The 18,027-nt window shown below is 39.4% G+C and overlaps 1 protein-coding gene across 8 annotated transcripts in view; it reads left to right on the top strand.

Annotated features, from left to right (window-relative positions):
• RASGRF2 (Ras protein specific guanine nucleotide releasing factor 2) overlaps positions 1-17,784 on the top strand; it is a 228,828-nt gene extending 211,044 nt beyond the window's left edge. For 6 of the 8 annotated variants that reach the window (XM_074328779.1, XM_074328778.1, XM_074328777.1 and 3 more), the window contains 6 exons: positions 32-116; positions 6,616-6,813; positions 8,132-8,211; positions 9,733-9,850; positions 10,440-10,508; positions 13,458-15,106. In XM_074328779.1, coding sequence (XP_074184880.1) covers positions 32-116; positions 6,616-6,813; positions 8,132-8,211; positions 9,733-9,850; positions 10,440-10,508; positions 13,458-13,550 — 643 coding nt within the window. In that variant the 3' untranslated portion in view covers positions 13,551-15,106. Of the gene's footprint in view, positions 1-31; positions 117-6,615; positions 6,814-8,131; positions 8,212-9,732; positions 9,851-10,439; positions 10,509-13,457 lie in introns of all 8 variants that reach the window. The other 2 variants (XM_074328781.1, XM_074328780.1) reach the window with 1 other exon arrangement.
• The last annotated feature ends 243 nt before the right edge of the window (positions 17,785-18,027 follow it).

The following is an 18,027-nucleotide window of genomic DNA, read 5'->3' as shown; positions in this document are numbered from 1 at the left end:
ATTGGTTTTCTATTTTTCTTTCTGCTTTCAGAGAGTTTCTTGGGCAGGGGTGGATGAAGCTGGATAAAAATGAAAGAACACCTTACATTATGAAAACCAGCCAGCACTTCAATGATGTGAGTAACCATAAAAATAAAACCTTGGGCTCGTTACAGGAAGATGACTATCAGGGTCTTAAGACTCCTTCTCTAAAATAAAGCCACCCACATTTAAGGCAGAACTAATGGAACAGTAAAGACAAGCTTAAATCTCCTCTAAAAGCTCATAATGATGTCATCATTTCTAGATGTAAGAGGTTCACTTTTGCTAGTAAGTGCTCAGAAATGCATAGGGTGCTGTTCTTATTTTCATCATACTCATCATTACGTCCTGGTCATAGATTGACTACTTCTAGCAGAATGAGCTGCGTATCTCACTGGCCCCTGGTGGTGCTGGTGACAATAACATTGGGTTGTTGTAACTCCTCATCATCATTACTGATCATTCAGCACAAATTACATTCCAGGGTTAAAAAGGACCTCTTTGGGCATAATTCCAGTGTTGCTGTGACTGTGCAATGGTGACCAGCTATCGGTCCATCTTCCCGCTCTGCTTTTCTCCAGCAGCAAGATGGAGTTGCTTTACACCCACTAACTCTTAATTTGTTCTGTTCTAATGGTCTGAATCGTGTAATATAACCACAGATGTGGGAGTGTCTTCAGGCCTTTCCAAGCAAAGGGAAGGCTTGCTTTGCAGTTCCACTAAACTATAGTAAAAGGAATAATGATAATTAAAAAAAACAAAAAACTACCAGAACCCTGTAGGTAAATTAATAAGTCATTTAGCAGCAAAATACAAAACAACAGTGTAGACTCCCAAGACAGTGCTTTTGCACAGGGTACTTGCAGAATGCTTAAATGCTGACTGGCGTTATCACATAATGAGGATCAATGCCACTGCTGCCTAAAGGACAGGACACGTGACCCATCGAGGCCACTCTCTGAGAAGCAGAGCACCTGCTGTGGGAAATAAGCCTCTATTGCCTGTGCCATACATACACTTGGAGTATAATGGGCATCCAAATCCTAGATTCAGTCCCCGACTACAGACCCACATGTCTCTACTTGGATGGCCACTTGCATTGCGCCCTCAACAGGTTGCAAATGAACTTATCATCAGCTCCCCAGACATGCCAAGCCTGCTTCTCCATCTTATTCTCTGTTCTCAGTCTCAGGTAATGGCCTCACCGTACATTCACTTGCCCATGCATGGAAGCTAGAGGTCACCTTTGACTCTTCCTTCTCCCTTACCTACCCTCAACCACCCAATATGTAAGTGAACTCTAAATCTAGGTATGTCTCAAACCCTTTCCCCCCTCATTTCCCATTGCCATAACCTTGATTTGGTCTTTCATCCTTTCTCTCCAGCTCCTACCTCACTCATTGCCCTTCCACCCACTACTCGTGCAGTGTCACGGCAATAGCTTCTCTGAAAGGCCAATCTAATTATATCACTTTCTTTGACAAAAATCTGTCAAAGTGACCTCCCCTCGCCTTCCAGATATAGTTCCAGCTGCTCCACCTGGTCTTTGGGAACCCTGCCCACCTGTCATCCTTGTCTCTCACGACCCCCTGAGCTTCTCAGACGGCTGCCAGGTCCTCCATTATGCCACGCCTTCCACCTCTGTCCCTGTGCAAATGCTCTTCTACTTTGATGGAAAGCAGTGGCTAACTCCTTCTCATCCTTTAGGACTCAGTGCAGCCACAACCTCATTCCAGAAGCCCCCTCTGTACTAGACCAGATGCTGCATGCTGCCTCCATGTACTCAACACCCCCCAACCACCCCCTCACCCCCGACACAGGCAGACTTGGCTTTGCATTTCACTGTGTGGCATTACTTGTTTATGTCTGCCCCCCCACATACATTCCCACTTAGCTAGGCTCAGTGCCCTAAGGTCAGGGATGCTGATTTATTTGCCTTTCTGTTCCTAGCACCTAAAAGAATGCCTGGTTCATAGTAGGTGCTCAATACAAAAAGATTTTTTAAGTGAATATGCAGAATGGTAATTCTGAGGCACTGTGAGATCTTCAGTACCTAAGGAATCAAACAATGCTTGTATCCATCAGAGTTAACATATGGATATAAGATTAGACCACATATTCTTTTATCAGCAACCAATCCTATTCTGCTCTTTTCCTTTCCATAATCTAAGTGTTGAGCTTCTTAAGCTGCCTGTTTTTCTCTTGGCTTTAACTAACAGAATTATAGTACTTAGCCTTGAAACTGCAGGTCCTTTAAACTGCTGGTGGAAAAAATTTTAGCAAGGTGAAAAGGAGAAAATGTTCTCTCTTTTCCTGCACCAGAGTGTTTCTGATCTGAGAGTTGATTAGGTTAGAAATGACTTGATTAAGGGTAATATAAAATGTTTTCTTTCTCTGTGATAATCGAGGCTTCTTAGAGTGGCTATTGGGGTGTGGGGGCAAGGAATGTGGAGAGGCCCCAAGAAGAGAAACCCATGATCTACAAAGGTTGCCATTCCTCAATGCTTAGCTCATTCTATTCTGTTTCCTGGAAAATTGTTGGAAATAACTGCATCAAATTTACTGATTAGTGAGACGTCATAAAAATGGCGGTGTGAGGTGAACCTCTTGAAATCTCCCCTGGAATTTACAACAAACTGAACAACTATAATTCCACAAAGGACTTCCTGCACAGCAGACAGGCAAGATGAAGAGGCTCACTACTGAAATCACCTAAAGGTGGGCAGATTGCGCGAGCAGGGTAGGAGGGAAGGGAGAAGTGTGGAGATGGAGCCGCAAGGGCGCAAGACGCAGACCTAGCTCAGTGCTCCGAGCTCGCTGCATCCTGGAAGTACCACAGCTGTGGGAGAGGGAAGAACTCGGACTGCTGGGGCTCTACTTATGGCCCACAGTGCTGAAGGGACAGCATATAACACGGCTGAACCCAACGCTCACGGCAGAGCCCTCGGAGCAAAGACTGAATCCTCAAGGCAGCCAGGGAAAAGAAGACAGTAACCTACAAAGGAAAGCCCATTAGATTATCATCAGATTTTTCAGCAGAAACTCTACAAGCCAGGAGGGAGTGGAATCAAATATTCAAACTATTGAAAGAGAGAAATTATGAGCCAAGAATAATATATCCAGCAAAGATATCCTTTAGATATGAAGGAGGAATAAAGACCTTTCCAGACATACAGAAGCTGAGGGAATGCACTACAAGAAATACTGAAGGAGGCTATTCGACCAGCATAAATAGGGATAATTTGTGACAACCAAAATATAAAAGAGGGAGAGTAAAGGCCTTAACCGGAATATGAGAATGGAGAAAATAAGCATTCTGAAGAAAATGGAATACTCTAAATATGAAACTTTCTTTTACATAAACTTAATGGTAACCACTCAAAAAAACTCCAGAACTGAAAATATAACGTAATAAAAGAAGAAACAGGCAAACATCATAGAATACCACCACACAGAAATAATAGACAACAGCAAAAAGGCAAAGAAACAATGGAGACACAGTCTTACCAGAAAACCAAAGATAGAATGATAGGAAATCCTTACATATCAATAATCACCCTAAATGTAAATGGACTGAACTCACCAATAAAAAGGCACAGTAGCAGACGGGATCAAAAACCTAAACCCAACCAAAAGCAAAAGTCTGGGACCAGATGGCTTCACTAGTGAATTCTACCAAACCTTCAAAGAGGATCTAATACCTGTCCTTCTCAAACTCTTCCAAAAAATTGAAGAAGAGACAACACTCCCTAACTCATGTTATGAGGCTAACATTACATTTATACCAAAACCTGGTAAGGATAACACAAAAAAAGAAAATTACAGACCAGTATCTCTGATGAATACAGATGCAAAAATCCTAAACAAAATTCTAGCAAATCGAATGCAACAATGCATTAAAAAGATGATTCATCACGACCAAGGGGGGATCATCCCAGGGGCACAAGAATGGTTCAACATATGCAAATCCATCAATGTGATACATTATGTAAACAAAATAAAGGACCAAAATTATATGACTATGTCAATTGATGCAGAAAAACCATTTGACAAGATACAACATCCATTTATGATTAAAACACTTAATAAAATAGGTATAGAAGGAAAACACCTTAACATAATAAAGGCCATATATGACAAACCCTCATTTAATATCATAATTAACAGTGAAAAACTGAAGTCCTTTGCTCTACGTTCAGGAACATGACACATCTGTCCCCTCTGCTTTTCAACATCGTGTTGTGTTGGAAGTCCTCACCAGAGCAATCAGGCAAGAGAAAGAAATAAAAAGCATCCAAATTGGAAATGAAGAAGTTACATTGTCACTCTTTGCAGATGACTTGATGCTATATATAGAAAACTGTAAAGACTCCACCAAAAAGCTATTAGAAATAATCAACGAATACAGTAAAGTTGCTGGCTACAAAATCAACGTACAAAAGTCCATTGCATTCCTATATACTAACAATGAAATCTCAGAAAAAGAAAATAAAAAATCAATTCCTTTTGCAATTACAACGAAAAGAATAAAATACGTAGGAATAAACTTAACCAAGGACATGAAAGACCTACATGCTGAAAACTATAAGACATTTTTAAAAGAAATTGAAGAAGACACAAAGAAATAGAAAGACATTCCATGCTCATGCATTGGAAAGATCAACATAGTTAAAATGGCCATATTACCCAAAGCAGTATACAGATTTAATGCAATCCCCATCAATATCCCAATGGCATTTTTTTTTTTTAAGAAATAGAATAAAAAATCATCAGATTTTCATGGAACCACAAAAGACCCCAAATAGCCAAAGCAATCCTAAGGAAAAAGAACAATGCTGGAGGTATCACACTCCCTGACTTCAGCTTGTACTACAGGGCAACAATAATCAAAACAGCATGGTATTGGCAGAAAAACAGACACGCAGACCAATGGAATAGAATTGAGAACCCAGAAATAAACCCACATAAATATGGACAGATAATTTTTGACAAAGAAGCAAAAAACATACAATGGAGAAAAGACAGCCTCTTCAATAAAACGGTGCTGGGAGAACTGGACAGCCACGTGCAAAAGAATGAAACTGGACTGCTATCTGTCACCATGTACCGAAATTAATTCAAAATGGATCAAAGACCTAAGCATAAGACCTGAAACAAGAAACTGCATAGAAGAAAATATACGAACTAAACTTATGGACCTTGGGTTCAAAGAGCATTTTATGAATTTGACTCCAAATGCAAGGGAAGTAAAAGCTAAAATAAATGAATGGGACTATATCAAACTTAAAAGCTTCTGCACAGCAAAAGAAACCATTGACAAAATAAAGGGGCAACCACCTGAATGGGAGAAGATATTTGCAAACAACACCTCCGATAAGGGGCTAATATCCAAAATATATAAGGAACTCATACAACTCAACAACAAAAATACAAACAACCCAATTGAAAAATGGGCAGAGGACCTGAAGAGACATTTTTCCAAAGGGACCTACAAATGGCAAGTAGATATATGAAAAAATGCTCAACATCACTAGTCATCAGAGAAATGCAAATAAAAACCACAATGAGATATCACCTCACCCCAGTTAGAATGGCTATCATCAACAAGACAAATAGTAACAAGTGTTGGAGAGGCTGTGGAGAAAAAGGAACCCTCATACACTGTTGGTGGGAATGCAGACTGGTGTAGCCGTTATGGAAGGCAGTGTGGAGGTTCCTCAAATAATTAAAAATAAAATTACCATGTGGCCCATCAATCCCTCTCCTAGGTATCTACCCAAAAAATCTGAAAACATTTATCTATAAAGACATGTGTGCTCCAATGTTCATTGCAGCTTTATTTATGGTTCCCAAGACATGGAAACAACCAAAATGTCCTTCGATAGATGAATGGATAAAGAAGTTGTGGTATATATACACAATGGAATACTATTCAGCGGTAAGAAAAGATGAAATAGTCCCATTTGTCACAACATGGATGGATCTTGAGATTATAATGCTAAGCGAAGTAAGTCAGATAGATAAGTAGAGAACCATGTGATTTCACTGATATGTGGTATATAAAACTGAAAACAACAAAAGAACAAGACAAACAAATGAAGAAACAAAAATTCATAGGCACAGACAATAGTTTAGTGGTTACCAGAGGGTAAGGAGGAAGGGAGAACTCTAGAAGAGGGGTAAACAGGGTCAAATAGATGGTGATATAAAGAGAACTGACTCTGGGTGGTGAACACACAATGTGATATATAGATGATGTAATACAGAATTGTATACCTGAAATCTATGTAACTTTACTAACAATTGTCACCCAAATGAACTTGAATTTAAAAAAAAATGACTAACAAACTCACCTCTGCTCCCACCAAGCTGATTCCAAACAATGCGTATCTTCACTCTGAGGATGAACAGTTGTTCATTAGTTTGTTATTGTTACAGACTCTTATCTCTTCAGAAAGTTATCTAAACACCAACGATGATCTCCACATCCCTCTGCAGCCTGCTTTCCTGACATCTCTGTAGGTAACTCGGGTATTTGGCCTGATGCATTGCTTTGGCTCTTAGCCACCTCTCTTGGCTTTCCCATTGTCTCAGATGAGTAACCTGGTGGCCTCCCAGATAATGAATTACACAGATGTCAGCTCGCGTGCCATCGCTATTGAGAAGTGGGTGGCGGTGGCGGACATTTGCCGGTGCCTGCACAACTACAATGGGGTGCTGGAGATCACCTCAGCCTTAAACAGGAGCGCCATCTACAGGCTGAAGAAAACCTGGGCCAAGGTGTCCAAGCAGGTGAGCATCAGCCAGCTACCCGTCCCGCTGCCACCGAGAAGAGGAGAGGCAGGGAGACCTGAGCCAAGATAAATAGTACTAATTAGGAAATAATTAACTGAAATGAGCAGCTCACTTACCAAAGGAAGATGTCAATGTGGGTAATTACTGTGTTCTTACCACTTAATTGATTCCACTCATGTGCATTTCTCAATGGTTAATTTAGAAAAGAAAATACAACCCCAAACACTCATTATAACATACTCAGGGAGAACCTCAAACAATGTGGTTGACAGACAGGAGTTGTCCCCTGAGTCATTTATAGAGAGGGCACATTGATGCCAAGTGACACAGTGATACCGAGTGAATCCATTCTTTCTCCCCCAAAGTAAGGGTGCAGATGCCTTCGGGCCAAACACCAGGGACCAAGGGCCTCCATATTCACCTCTTCCCTGGTCATTCATGCTGTCACTTTAAAGTTTTGGCATGATGACTTCTATGCGCAGAAAGAGAACTTTCTTAACTTTGTTTTCATTGGACTCAGCTTGCTCCTACCTATCACTTTCATTCAGATCACCTCAAGATTCCAATGAAATCACAACTTCCCTGCTTTTTCTCCTGGCCTTCTCTGTGGGTGTCGGTGGGTTTTGCCGAGGGCCCTTCCAGGCTTGTGGGACAGGGTGGTCTGCTTCTCCCAGCCGAGCTGCCTGGGTGTGGGTGTCACCAAGAGTGGCTCATCATCCTCAGGGGACACCCTCCCATTCTCCCATGTCCATGGAAACAAGTCCAGACCAATGTCAACGATTTTATTTCTTGGTAAGTATCAGTTAGACTTTTCTAACAAATTGGTGAAGATAATCACAAAAGAAAGGATTTGGTGTAGAGGGTATTTATTCAGTTAATAGCCAAGCAACCAAATGTGTGCTTTGATGACTTGGAAATTAACACTCAAAAAGATTCATTGTGAAACCCCCCTGATGTGACACTTCTCCTTTAAGAGTCCCTGTTCACACGTGTGCTTCAGTTCTTTAAGTCCCTGAGTTTCTCGTGCATTGCAATTTTTCTTTTCTACACATTTTCCTCTCTTTTTGGCTAAATGAATAGCTTAGTCACTTTCTCTTACCCACATGTTCTTTTTTGAACACCATATTTAATCATAATGCCCCATCTTTGTACTTTGAAACTCTTATCATACAAAATCATATCACATCACAACCGTCTGGCAGAGGTACTAGCACCTGACACTATGGAAGAGAATGGAGCATGTTGTGGTAACTCGTTATTTTATCAAACCATAGGAGAATTTTCATAACATACTAAGTCATTTGTTTCTTTCTAGACAAAAGCTCTAATGGACAAGCTTCAGAAGACTGTTTCATCTGAAGGAAGATTTAAAAATCTCAGAGAAACCCTTAAAAAGTATGTCTATAATAATTATTAAATTATCCATAATTCACAAGTATATTTAAATAACTTATATAGTATACAAATAGTGGTCTACCTCCTACTTTGTCTTGAAAAGAAAAAACCAAATGGGAAACAATTTACATCATCTAGGTATTTTTCTTATTTTCCTTTTCACCTGGAATGCTGTGCGTATATCACAGTATGTGTCTTATTGGATGTACTCATGGTATGCAGAGATTTTGAAATAAAAAGAAAATATCACCATAGTAAATCAAACAATCTTTTACTATTAAAAATTTGATTCGATATTTCTTAATCTAAGCACAATGTTATTCTGTGATTTTTAAAATGTAAATGTTATAGTACCTATTGATTACTGTTATCTATTTTGGGCCTTTTATTGCTGGATCATTCTGAGAGAGAGAGAGAAAGAATGAAAGAGAGAGAGAAGGAGAGAGAGAGAAGGAGACAGAGAGCGAGAGAGAGAGAGAGAGAGAGAGAGAGAGAGAGAGAGAGAGAGAGAGAGAGAGAGAGAGAGAGAGAGAGAGAGAGAGAGAGAGAGAAGAAGAGAGAGAGAGAGAGAGAGAGAAGGAAAAAGAGAACGGGAGGAGAGGTAGGGGAGGAGACAGACTTTATTCTTAATGATCTGCCACACGTACTTGACTTACTTGGGAAAAACGTTAGCCCTGTGATGCCGCAAGTGAAAGAAAGACTCATAGTGATAATAATAGTACAATAACTATTCGCTGAATACTTACTAAATGAAAGACTCCATGCTAAGTGTTTGATGTGTTTTATTTAAGCCTCATAACTAACTAGAGAGAGAAGTTTAATTGCTTTCATTTTACAGATGAGGAAACTGCGGTTCAGAGTTGACCCAGCATCACTTAGTAAGTGGTCAAGTTGGGACTCAAACCCAGTTCTCTCTGGATCAGAGGTCTCAGATGTAGACTCTGGGAAGACCCAGTGTACCCCACCTCAGCAAACAAACAAATAAACAAACAAAAAATAAAGGTCTCACTTTAGGGTGCAGTTGTGATATTAATTACATCTATACCTTCTAAAACATTTAAGTACTAACTGAAACAGAAAACAAGTTTTACAAGCTTTAATCACATTGATTTTTCCCCCTAGTTCTTTAAGGTTGAATGTTTGCACTTTAATGTGAGAACATAGGGATTTCCTACATACATGCTTTTACCCCTCAGAGGAGTCTGACCAATTTACAAGTACTGCAAACAAATATTGCCAACAAGAATTGCTAGCAAATGTTTTGTGTTTGTCTATAAAATATCCTGTTGTTTGAACATGCCATTATCTCAAACACATAGTAAATCATGGGCCATAATTTTGTATTATATTCTATTGTGAGATGTATTTAAAACTCTGCATGTCATGAGTGTGCTTCTGAAAATGGAATTAAAAGACTTTATTCTTGAGGATTGAAACAGCATAGCTGCTTCCTGTCAAACTGGGGAGGGAAGTCAACATTTGTGTGAATGAGCCTCAGAAAAGTGCCTCTTGGTCTTGCAGTTGTAATCCTCCAACCGTTCCTTATCTGGGGATGTACCTAACGGACTTGGCATTTATTGAAGAAGGGACACCAAACTTTACTGAGGAAGGCCTTGTCAATTTCTCCAAAATGAGAATGGTAGGTCATAATTTAATAATCAGCCTGTTTCAATGACTTTACTGGCTCATGGAGAAGAGAGTAAGTCATGAAAGTCACTGTTTGCTTTTTAATTTGAGGTAGACCAGATGGTGGACCCTGGGTCTGGTACCTGATGTTGGCCCATAGAGGGCCAATTGAGGAGATTTCAGCTGAGCCATTTCAGCTGGCAGTCTGGGCAAATGGGGTGGGAAATAAAGCTCTAGGGATGACGGTCTGAGACTGACCAGTGATAGACAGGCAGTGAAGGCTTCCTGCTGGACAACCGGGTTCTGAGTACCGAGTTAGAGGCAAGGAGCCCACCGACAGTAGCACGCAGAGGTTGCCACTCCTAAGCCTGAGGCCACCCAGCACCAGCTGTTTCCTTGATTGTGAGTTGAGCTGTCATCCTGTGTCAGCATTTCCTATGGCTCACAGAATGGCTGTAAAGCCCTGGGCATAAAGAATGATGAGGCAGGGCTCTAGATACCTCACTGGAGAAAGTCTCTGACTATGCTAGGATAGCCCCCCAGAAGAATGTGCTGCGATACAGGGAAATACTTTTGCTTTGCTTTTGTTGTTTCTCCGTTAGATATCACATATTGTCAGAGAGATACGCCAGTTCCAGCAGACTTCCTATCGAATAGACCATCAGCCAAAGGTAATATTATATAAATATTTATGGTTGTAAGGTAACTTAATGAAGAAGAAATTAATGAATTAGAAACAGCAGTAGATTTGATCAATAATACCAAAAGCTGACACACAGAAAAGACCAATAAAGCAGACAAATCTTTGGCAACTCTAATTAAGAAGCAAAGAAAGAAGGCAAGAAACACCAATTTATCATCAAGTTCTGTCGATTTTACATCCTATATCTCTCTTGAATCTGTCTACACCACCAACACCCCTGGTCCAAGCTACTGATATCTGTTACGTGGTCTACTTGCATTCAATCTGGAATACAAAGTTCATTCTACAAATTACAGCCAGATAGAATTCTTTGAAACACAAAGTAGAATATGTCTGAAACTTGCATAAACTATTTTATTGGTTTCCCGTTTCTCTTAGGATAAAGAAAGAGGAAAGTCTCGTGTCCCAGAAGTCTTGCATTATGTGGCTCCTACTCACCTTTCAAGATTTATCTCACATTATAATACTTCCTTTCCCCCTTCCTCTCTCCATCCCAGCCACAAGTGGCTTGCCTTCTTTCCTTCCTTCCTCCCCCCCTCCCTTCCTTTCGTTTTTCAACTGACATTATTTTTCAGAATCGTTTTAACTTTACAGAATAATTGACAAGGCAGTACAGAAGATTCCCATATAACTTACAGCCAGTTTTCCTTACTATTTCAAGGAACTTGACAAAGTTATCCTAAAACTCATAAGGAAACTTAGAGAGGTAAAAAAAACAAAAACAAAAAACAGACAAGGACTTTTTTAAAATAGACAAAGCTCTTCCTTATTCTTCTCATCAGATACAGGCACATATCCTATACCATAATGAATAAAACAGGACTTTACAGGCACAGGAATACAAATGAAATGGAGCAAAATAGAGTCCAGATGCAGATTTTATCTATATAAAAATCTATTAGGAGATAAAGGAGGCATTTTTAAAAAGTGCCAGAAACAAATTGATTATTCAGTAAATGGAATAGGAATTTTGGCTCTCCATCTTATACCATTCACAAAAATAAGTTCCAGATGAGTTCATTACCTACATATAAAAAGAAATATTAAATTATTTGAATGAAATATAGGACAAAACAGTCATGATCTTTAGATTTGAAAGACCTTCTTCAGCACAGAATGCAAATTATGAAAGACAAACCTGGTAAGTTCGCCACACCAAAATTAAAAATTTCTACATGACAAAAGGCAATTGTTTAAAAAATCAAAATACAAGCAGTAAACTAGGAGATGATATTTGTAGCATATAAAACAAAGAGACAGAATAAAAGTATGCCTATAAAGCCAAAGAAAAGTATAAACAACGCAATAGAGTAATTGGCAAAGCTATGAACAGGTAGCTCACAAAAGAAGAAACTAAAATGGCCAATACATAATTGAAAAATGCTCAATTTTACTAGTAAGAAGGAAAAACATGCAAATTAAAATGAGGCATCATTTTCACCTATCAGATAAACAAAATTTTCAAATATTAATAATATCAAATATTAGTTTGGATATTAGTAAGATAACAGGTACTCTCATGTACTGTAGGTACAACAGATTTAGGCTGTGCCCCAGAGGATTCCAGCCAGTAACTGCGTGAGGTAGGGTGGGGGCTTCTAACTGAGGCTGTGCTGCCCAAGAAAACAACATCTTACATCATCTTTTAACATTAAAAATTGATATACCGAGTAACCGGAACTCTTGCACAGGCCTGGTGAGAGTAATATGGTACAACAACTTCGGAAACTGTGTCATTTGGATGTTTCCTAAAGGGTTAAATTTGCATCTACTTATGACCCAGCAATCTCCAAGGGGGAAGTGAAAACATGCCCATTAAAAATCTCGTATAAAATGTTCATGGCATTTCTTAATAACAGCCAGAATTGGAAACAACCAGGTGTCATAAATAGATCAATAGATAAACAAATGTGGTGTTTCTATCTACACAATGAAACACCATTCAGCAGTGAAAGAGGGCAGACTACTGATACATACCACACGGAGATGAGTCCCAAATCATTATGCTAATGGAAGAAGCAAGACACTAAAGAGAACATACTGTATGATTTACATCATATTCTGGAGTAGACAAAGTAATATATGGTGATAGAAATCAGATCAGTGGCTGCTTCTGGGAACAGATTTGACTGGGAAGCTGCATGAAGGAACTTTCTGGGGCGGTGGAACTAGTCTCTATTGTGATATATGTATGTGTGAGTTGTATGGTGTAAACATTTGTCAAAACTAATCAAACTAATTTTACTTACGTAAGTTATCTCTCTCAAAAAAAATAAAGAACCATCTTCGTAGAAATACCTCATGCCCCAACATTTTTATTTCGGTGTAATTTTTTTTCCCATTTCCTTTCTAGTCTCTACCCCAAGGGAACATTCCCATGTGAGTACTAGGAAGTGTACGAACAAGGATTTCACTGTGACTTTGTGTAATAGTGAAATATTGAAGTAACTGCACATTCATCCACGTGAGATCATGAAATACACACTAATGTATCACACTCTTAGTACTAGAGAGCAGGTTGGCATGGAAGCTCACCACAACGTCTAGTTAAGAGATGAAAGCAGAATAAAATATACAGTTGATACCACCCATGATGGGGGGGGGGGAGATTTCTGTAAGTACATGTAATATCTAGAAAGACAGTGAAGCATTTGAGAGAATACAGACCAAACGATAACAGTGTGCCTCTTGAGGAAAGTACCCGAAGAGTTGGGAGAGAACTAGAAATTTGATTATTTTTTTTTACACTGAGACTATATATATATATATATATATATATATATATATATATATATATATATATATTTAGTTATATAAAATTTTTAAATGTTTAAGAGAAAGTGTCAAATTCCATTCAGAAAATATACGTACTAGTGTTCTAAAAAAACTGAAAGTGAACATTTCTCTTTTTCTCCAGGTCACTCAGTACTTGCTTGACAAAGCCCTCATCATAGATGAAGATACGCTGTATGAGCTGTCGCTAAAAATTGAACCTCGGCTCCCTGCTTGAAACTTTGGCCTTGCCCCTGAGTCTGTGGAATTTTCATGGAAAGCGGGATGGACAGAACTGCATGCCATGCCTCCCACAGTGCAGTGAGGACAGCGGGGATGGAGACGAAGCCAGTTCTCGTTTCTCCACGGAAGAAGACGGAACCAAACTGGAATTCTGTCTCCAGCCAGGGAAGCCCAGCTGTTCGGGGTCAAAGACAGATGCTTCAGACTTGGGTGGGAAGGTGAAAAGAGTGATATTTGGTAAAGCTGATGGCACATTTTGCATAAGAGAATGTAAGATGGGAGATGTGGTAGCCATTTTAATGAAGGAGGCAAGAAGGTTACTTGCAAACTCTGCCCCAGGTTCTGTTAGAACTTGGGGACAAGGATTCATGAAAAAGGCTTGTGATGTTTCTCTGGCACTTTATTGGCCTGGGTATATCTACCAGTCTTCTCCTAGGATTTAACTGCTTCCGTTACATTTCCTTTGTTACAAGCTTCCAGAAAAGCTGAGGCTTCCTTTGTAGGAATGGGCCAACATAGAAGCAATTTCAGCCTACAGCATGTGCATGGTTTTCAGTGCATGGAGGCGTAATGGCATGTTCTGAACCTGCTTTTTCAGTCTTTAGGCAACAGGGTAAGAAAGCCATGATGAAAGTCAACTGGATTTGTATGTAACATTTCTTTAATTAAGAGTCAGTAGGCTGTGCCCCAGAGGATTCCAGCCAGTAACTGCGTGAGGTAGGGTGGGGGCTTCTAACTGAGGCTGTGCTGCCCAAGAAGACAACACCCTCAGAAGGGCAGGTTCAGAGTTTGCCGAAAGGTGTCCGCATACCTCACCGACAAAACTGTGGAATAAGACAGAGGCCACAAAGCGCTGTGGGGAAGAGTGGGTTTCAGTAAGTGAAAAGATACAGTACTCATAAGTCATCTCTGCACCTTGCTGTGTTTCTTCCCCCCCCCCCCCAGTAATGTGGGAATCGATTTTGATTTACACAAACCATTTGTAGGCTTACTATGAGCATTGGTTGTATTTTTTTTAAGTTGTTTAGTTGGATTTTCTTTTGAAAACCCACAGTTGCATGTGCTATTGGTAGGCAGTTCTTCCCCAACCATCTTTGTTTTTAAAATTTGAGGTATTTCTGTGTGAAAAGGTTGTACGTGTATGAGAAATGGGTGCAACTACTCAACAGCCTTTATATCAGAAGACCAACTGCAGGGCTTAGTCCTGCCACCCTACAGAGAGCTCTGCTTTAAAAGGAGAAAGAGAAAATATATACAGTTATTGTCACCTGAGCCTACTGCACCTGACATTTTCACTTCGAGGCATGAAGTATATTGATGCTGACAATCAAAAAAAATCGATCTGTCTGGCTGTTTTCCCTCTTTCTTTGCACTTTAATTATGTTGTTAGAGCTAACAGCTGACAAATTCAACTTGCTGGCTCATACGACCCATTGGAAGCACCAGCTTTGATAACATACCATAGAGATGGAGAATGTACACTTTTCCTGCATGGTAAGGGCCATCTCTGTACATAACTATATAGTGAAATATCAAATAAGTAAAAGAAAATATTTGTAATATTTGAAGACCATTCAAAAACAATACTTCCCGTAGCTCATATTAGCCAAAAGTGTAGCACTAAATCCAAGGAGGGTTACTTATGGATGCTTTATTTTTCTTTTTCACACAAGGTTGCTTGTTTGTTCTCTTTAGTCCCAAATAAGAGGTTGATGCATCTTGATGCATGATAAGAAGCATGATTGTTTGGATCTTAACAGTGCATAACTGCAATATATTTCTCAGTGTTCAGAAACTGAGGGCTTGAACTAATACATGTCAATTGCACCAAGCACCTAAAGGTCTTGCAGAAGAAAAGGAACGTAAAGGTTCACTTTACATAGTCTTGGAAGGTAAATTAAAACCAGGACAAATCAGTGAAAGGACCAAACATATAGTACTTCCAGGCAAAACAACACATGGAAAGGTCATATGATTCTGCCTTGGAGTCCCCAAAGTCTTCCAAAAGGGAGGGGATGATTCTGTGTGCGCTTTCCCTGGAAGTTTAGACTCTTATTTCTGTGACCAAAATGTTCCAGAGCCATTCTTATTAAAGGAAAATTGAAGACAGGAATTTCCAAATGCTCTTCCCTCTTTGGAACGCAGATTTTCCTCAAGTAGTGACAAAGCTTTCACGTGTATTTCCTGCAGAATGTTGGAAGCGCCCCCCAATGGTCAGCTATGGGCACTGTCAATTGCTATGCTGACTTGTAGTGTTTAATTGAGCTTTACAAGTCCCTCCAGCTTCCTAGAGTCTGAAACCTTGCTGGAGCTATAAGAAAGAGAACTCTGCCTCTAAGGGAGTTCCTTTTAATGACGTGCACCATTTCTGGACCAGCAGAGGTAGGAATGGGCATTTTACAAACCTCAGTTTGGTCTCATTTAAAATCCTTAAGAGCAATCTGTGATGTTTTTTCCAGTTGCTAAAGTACCCATCCTCTTCTGCTTTGCAAGCTTTGTGTGTGTTGTTGGAGCATGCATTCCCAGCTACATGAGGCTGCCGCTGCCTAAATTCCACTATTTGAGACCCCTTTCTAAGAGTAGATGAGAGGTCAACCTCTAACAACCAAGTAGCAAACACTTATATTATTGCAAAATTAACCTAGAAAATCAGAAATAAAACGCAATTTCATGCTTGCATAGGAATACCCACATTTTGTACTGTCAATGAAATTATCTTGGGGCTTTTAGGGAATGCCATTGGTTATTAACTAAGACATCCAGTTTTGCTACAGGGACAAATCTTTTACTTAGGCCAATATGTTATGTGACAGATTGAGGCATAAAGCAGAATGTTGTCACTTTTCCTTAGTATTTCTCTGAAGGAATTTAAAGAGGGAATTTTAAATGACTTGCGATATTTAAAGTGGCTCTCACACAAAGTCCCCATTACTATTTGTTAAATTTCAGTACATCTTAAAGTACTACTTAAAAACAAATGAAACTCATAGATACTGAATAATTTGAAAGAGGAAAATCTGTTACATTCCGATTTGGAGAGTGCATGTGGTGATGGCCCAACATTTCTTTTTCTCTCACGGTATTATACAAGACCAGAACTTGGGTCAGCAATGACTAGGCCACTTTTAAATTGTTAACTAAAAAGAGTAATGCAATAAGAGGGGCTATTCTCAATAAAATTAACTTTTATTTAAAATGAAGGATTTTATTTAGCTTTTCAAAGTTTGATTTGATTCTTCCTGAAAAAAATCTTTCCCTTTGCTTGAAAATGTAAGATTTTTTAAAAATCCAACCTGTAAAATTGATCATTTTTACTACTATTGAAATGGGATAAAATGATGACTATTATTTGTGGTAAAAGAATAGATCCAGGCTAATGCCCACAGCCAGAAGGAATAAATGAATAAGATTCATTCTCATTTCAGTGAAGACAACAGATTGCAAGTTTGAATAATGACTTGATTCCAGATGCCACAATGTGAATCCTGGTAGTAAGACTTGAATCATTGAAATCTAATCAGAGTGTCATTTCTTCATTTCTATTAGCGACTTAAAATTAACACAGGACAGAGCTACACAGACAACAGTAGAAAGAAGAAAACAATCATTGTGTTGGAGGTGTAAACACATGAATGATTCACAGAGTTCATCTTGGCTACCACACAGCATGGCAGTCACATTCTGGTTGATTATACTTGATCTCATCTGCTCAAGAAAAATAATAGTTTTGCTTAATGATGTGGAACCAGTCTTTCACACAACCCATTTCATTTTCCCCTAGAAGGACAGTTATCAAAGAGCATTGGGCTAGGCTCCCTGGCTCTGAGTCCTAGGCCCAGATCTACACCGACAAGCTGGGAAACCTTAGGCCAGTGCTGAAACCTCTCTGAGCCTCAGTTTCCTCACCCGCAAAATGGAGTGAATAGTAATTTCTGTGCTCCCTACCTCACATGGTTATCAGGACAAAATGGGTTAGACTATAAAGTCCAAATGTTAGGTAACATGATTACCATCCTCATCTCTCTTTTGCAGAGGATTTAAATGTATTTTTTTGTTATTTGTGTGTGTGTAATGGATAAACCCATGCAAAGTACATTGTTTGTGTCCAGTTACTTGGCAAATCTGCTGACTTTTGTAATTCCGACAGAGGGGTTTGTGCTGTGGCCTAACACGTGCCTGGTGAGGTGTGGGCTATACCTATATACAAATTAAACTTTAACTTTCTTGAATTATCCAACATCTCTGACTCTTCATTTAATTATTTTCATATTTTTCTACATTGTCTTCTTCGTAGCCATGAGCTCCTTCAGATACTTTTTTACTTCTACAGTTCAGGGAGAATAAAAAGTTTAGAAGTCCACGTTGCAGGCACTCAACTATCAGACAATTTAAGGGACCTCAAAAGAGATTATTAAGGGTCATCTAGTCCTACTGTCTTTCCAGTGCTTCAATCTTTCCTGTAACATCCCCAG

This window comes from Rhinolophus sinicus, linkage group LG03 (genome assembly GCF_036562045.2).
Source record: "Rhinolophus sinicus isolate RSC01 linkage group LG03, ASM3656204v1, whole genome shotgun sequence".
Taxonomy (NCBI): domain Eukaryota; kingdom Metazoa; phylum Chordata; class Mammalia; order Chiroptera; family Rhinolophidae; genus Rhinolophus; species Rhinolophus sinicus.
This window is presented reverse-complemented; position numbering and strand designations above follow the sequence as displayed.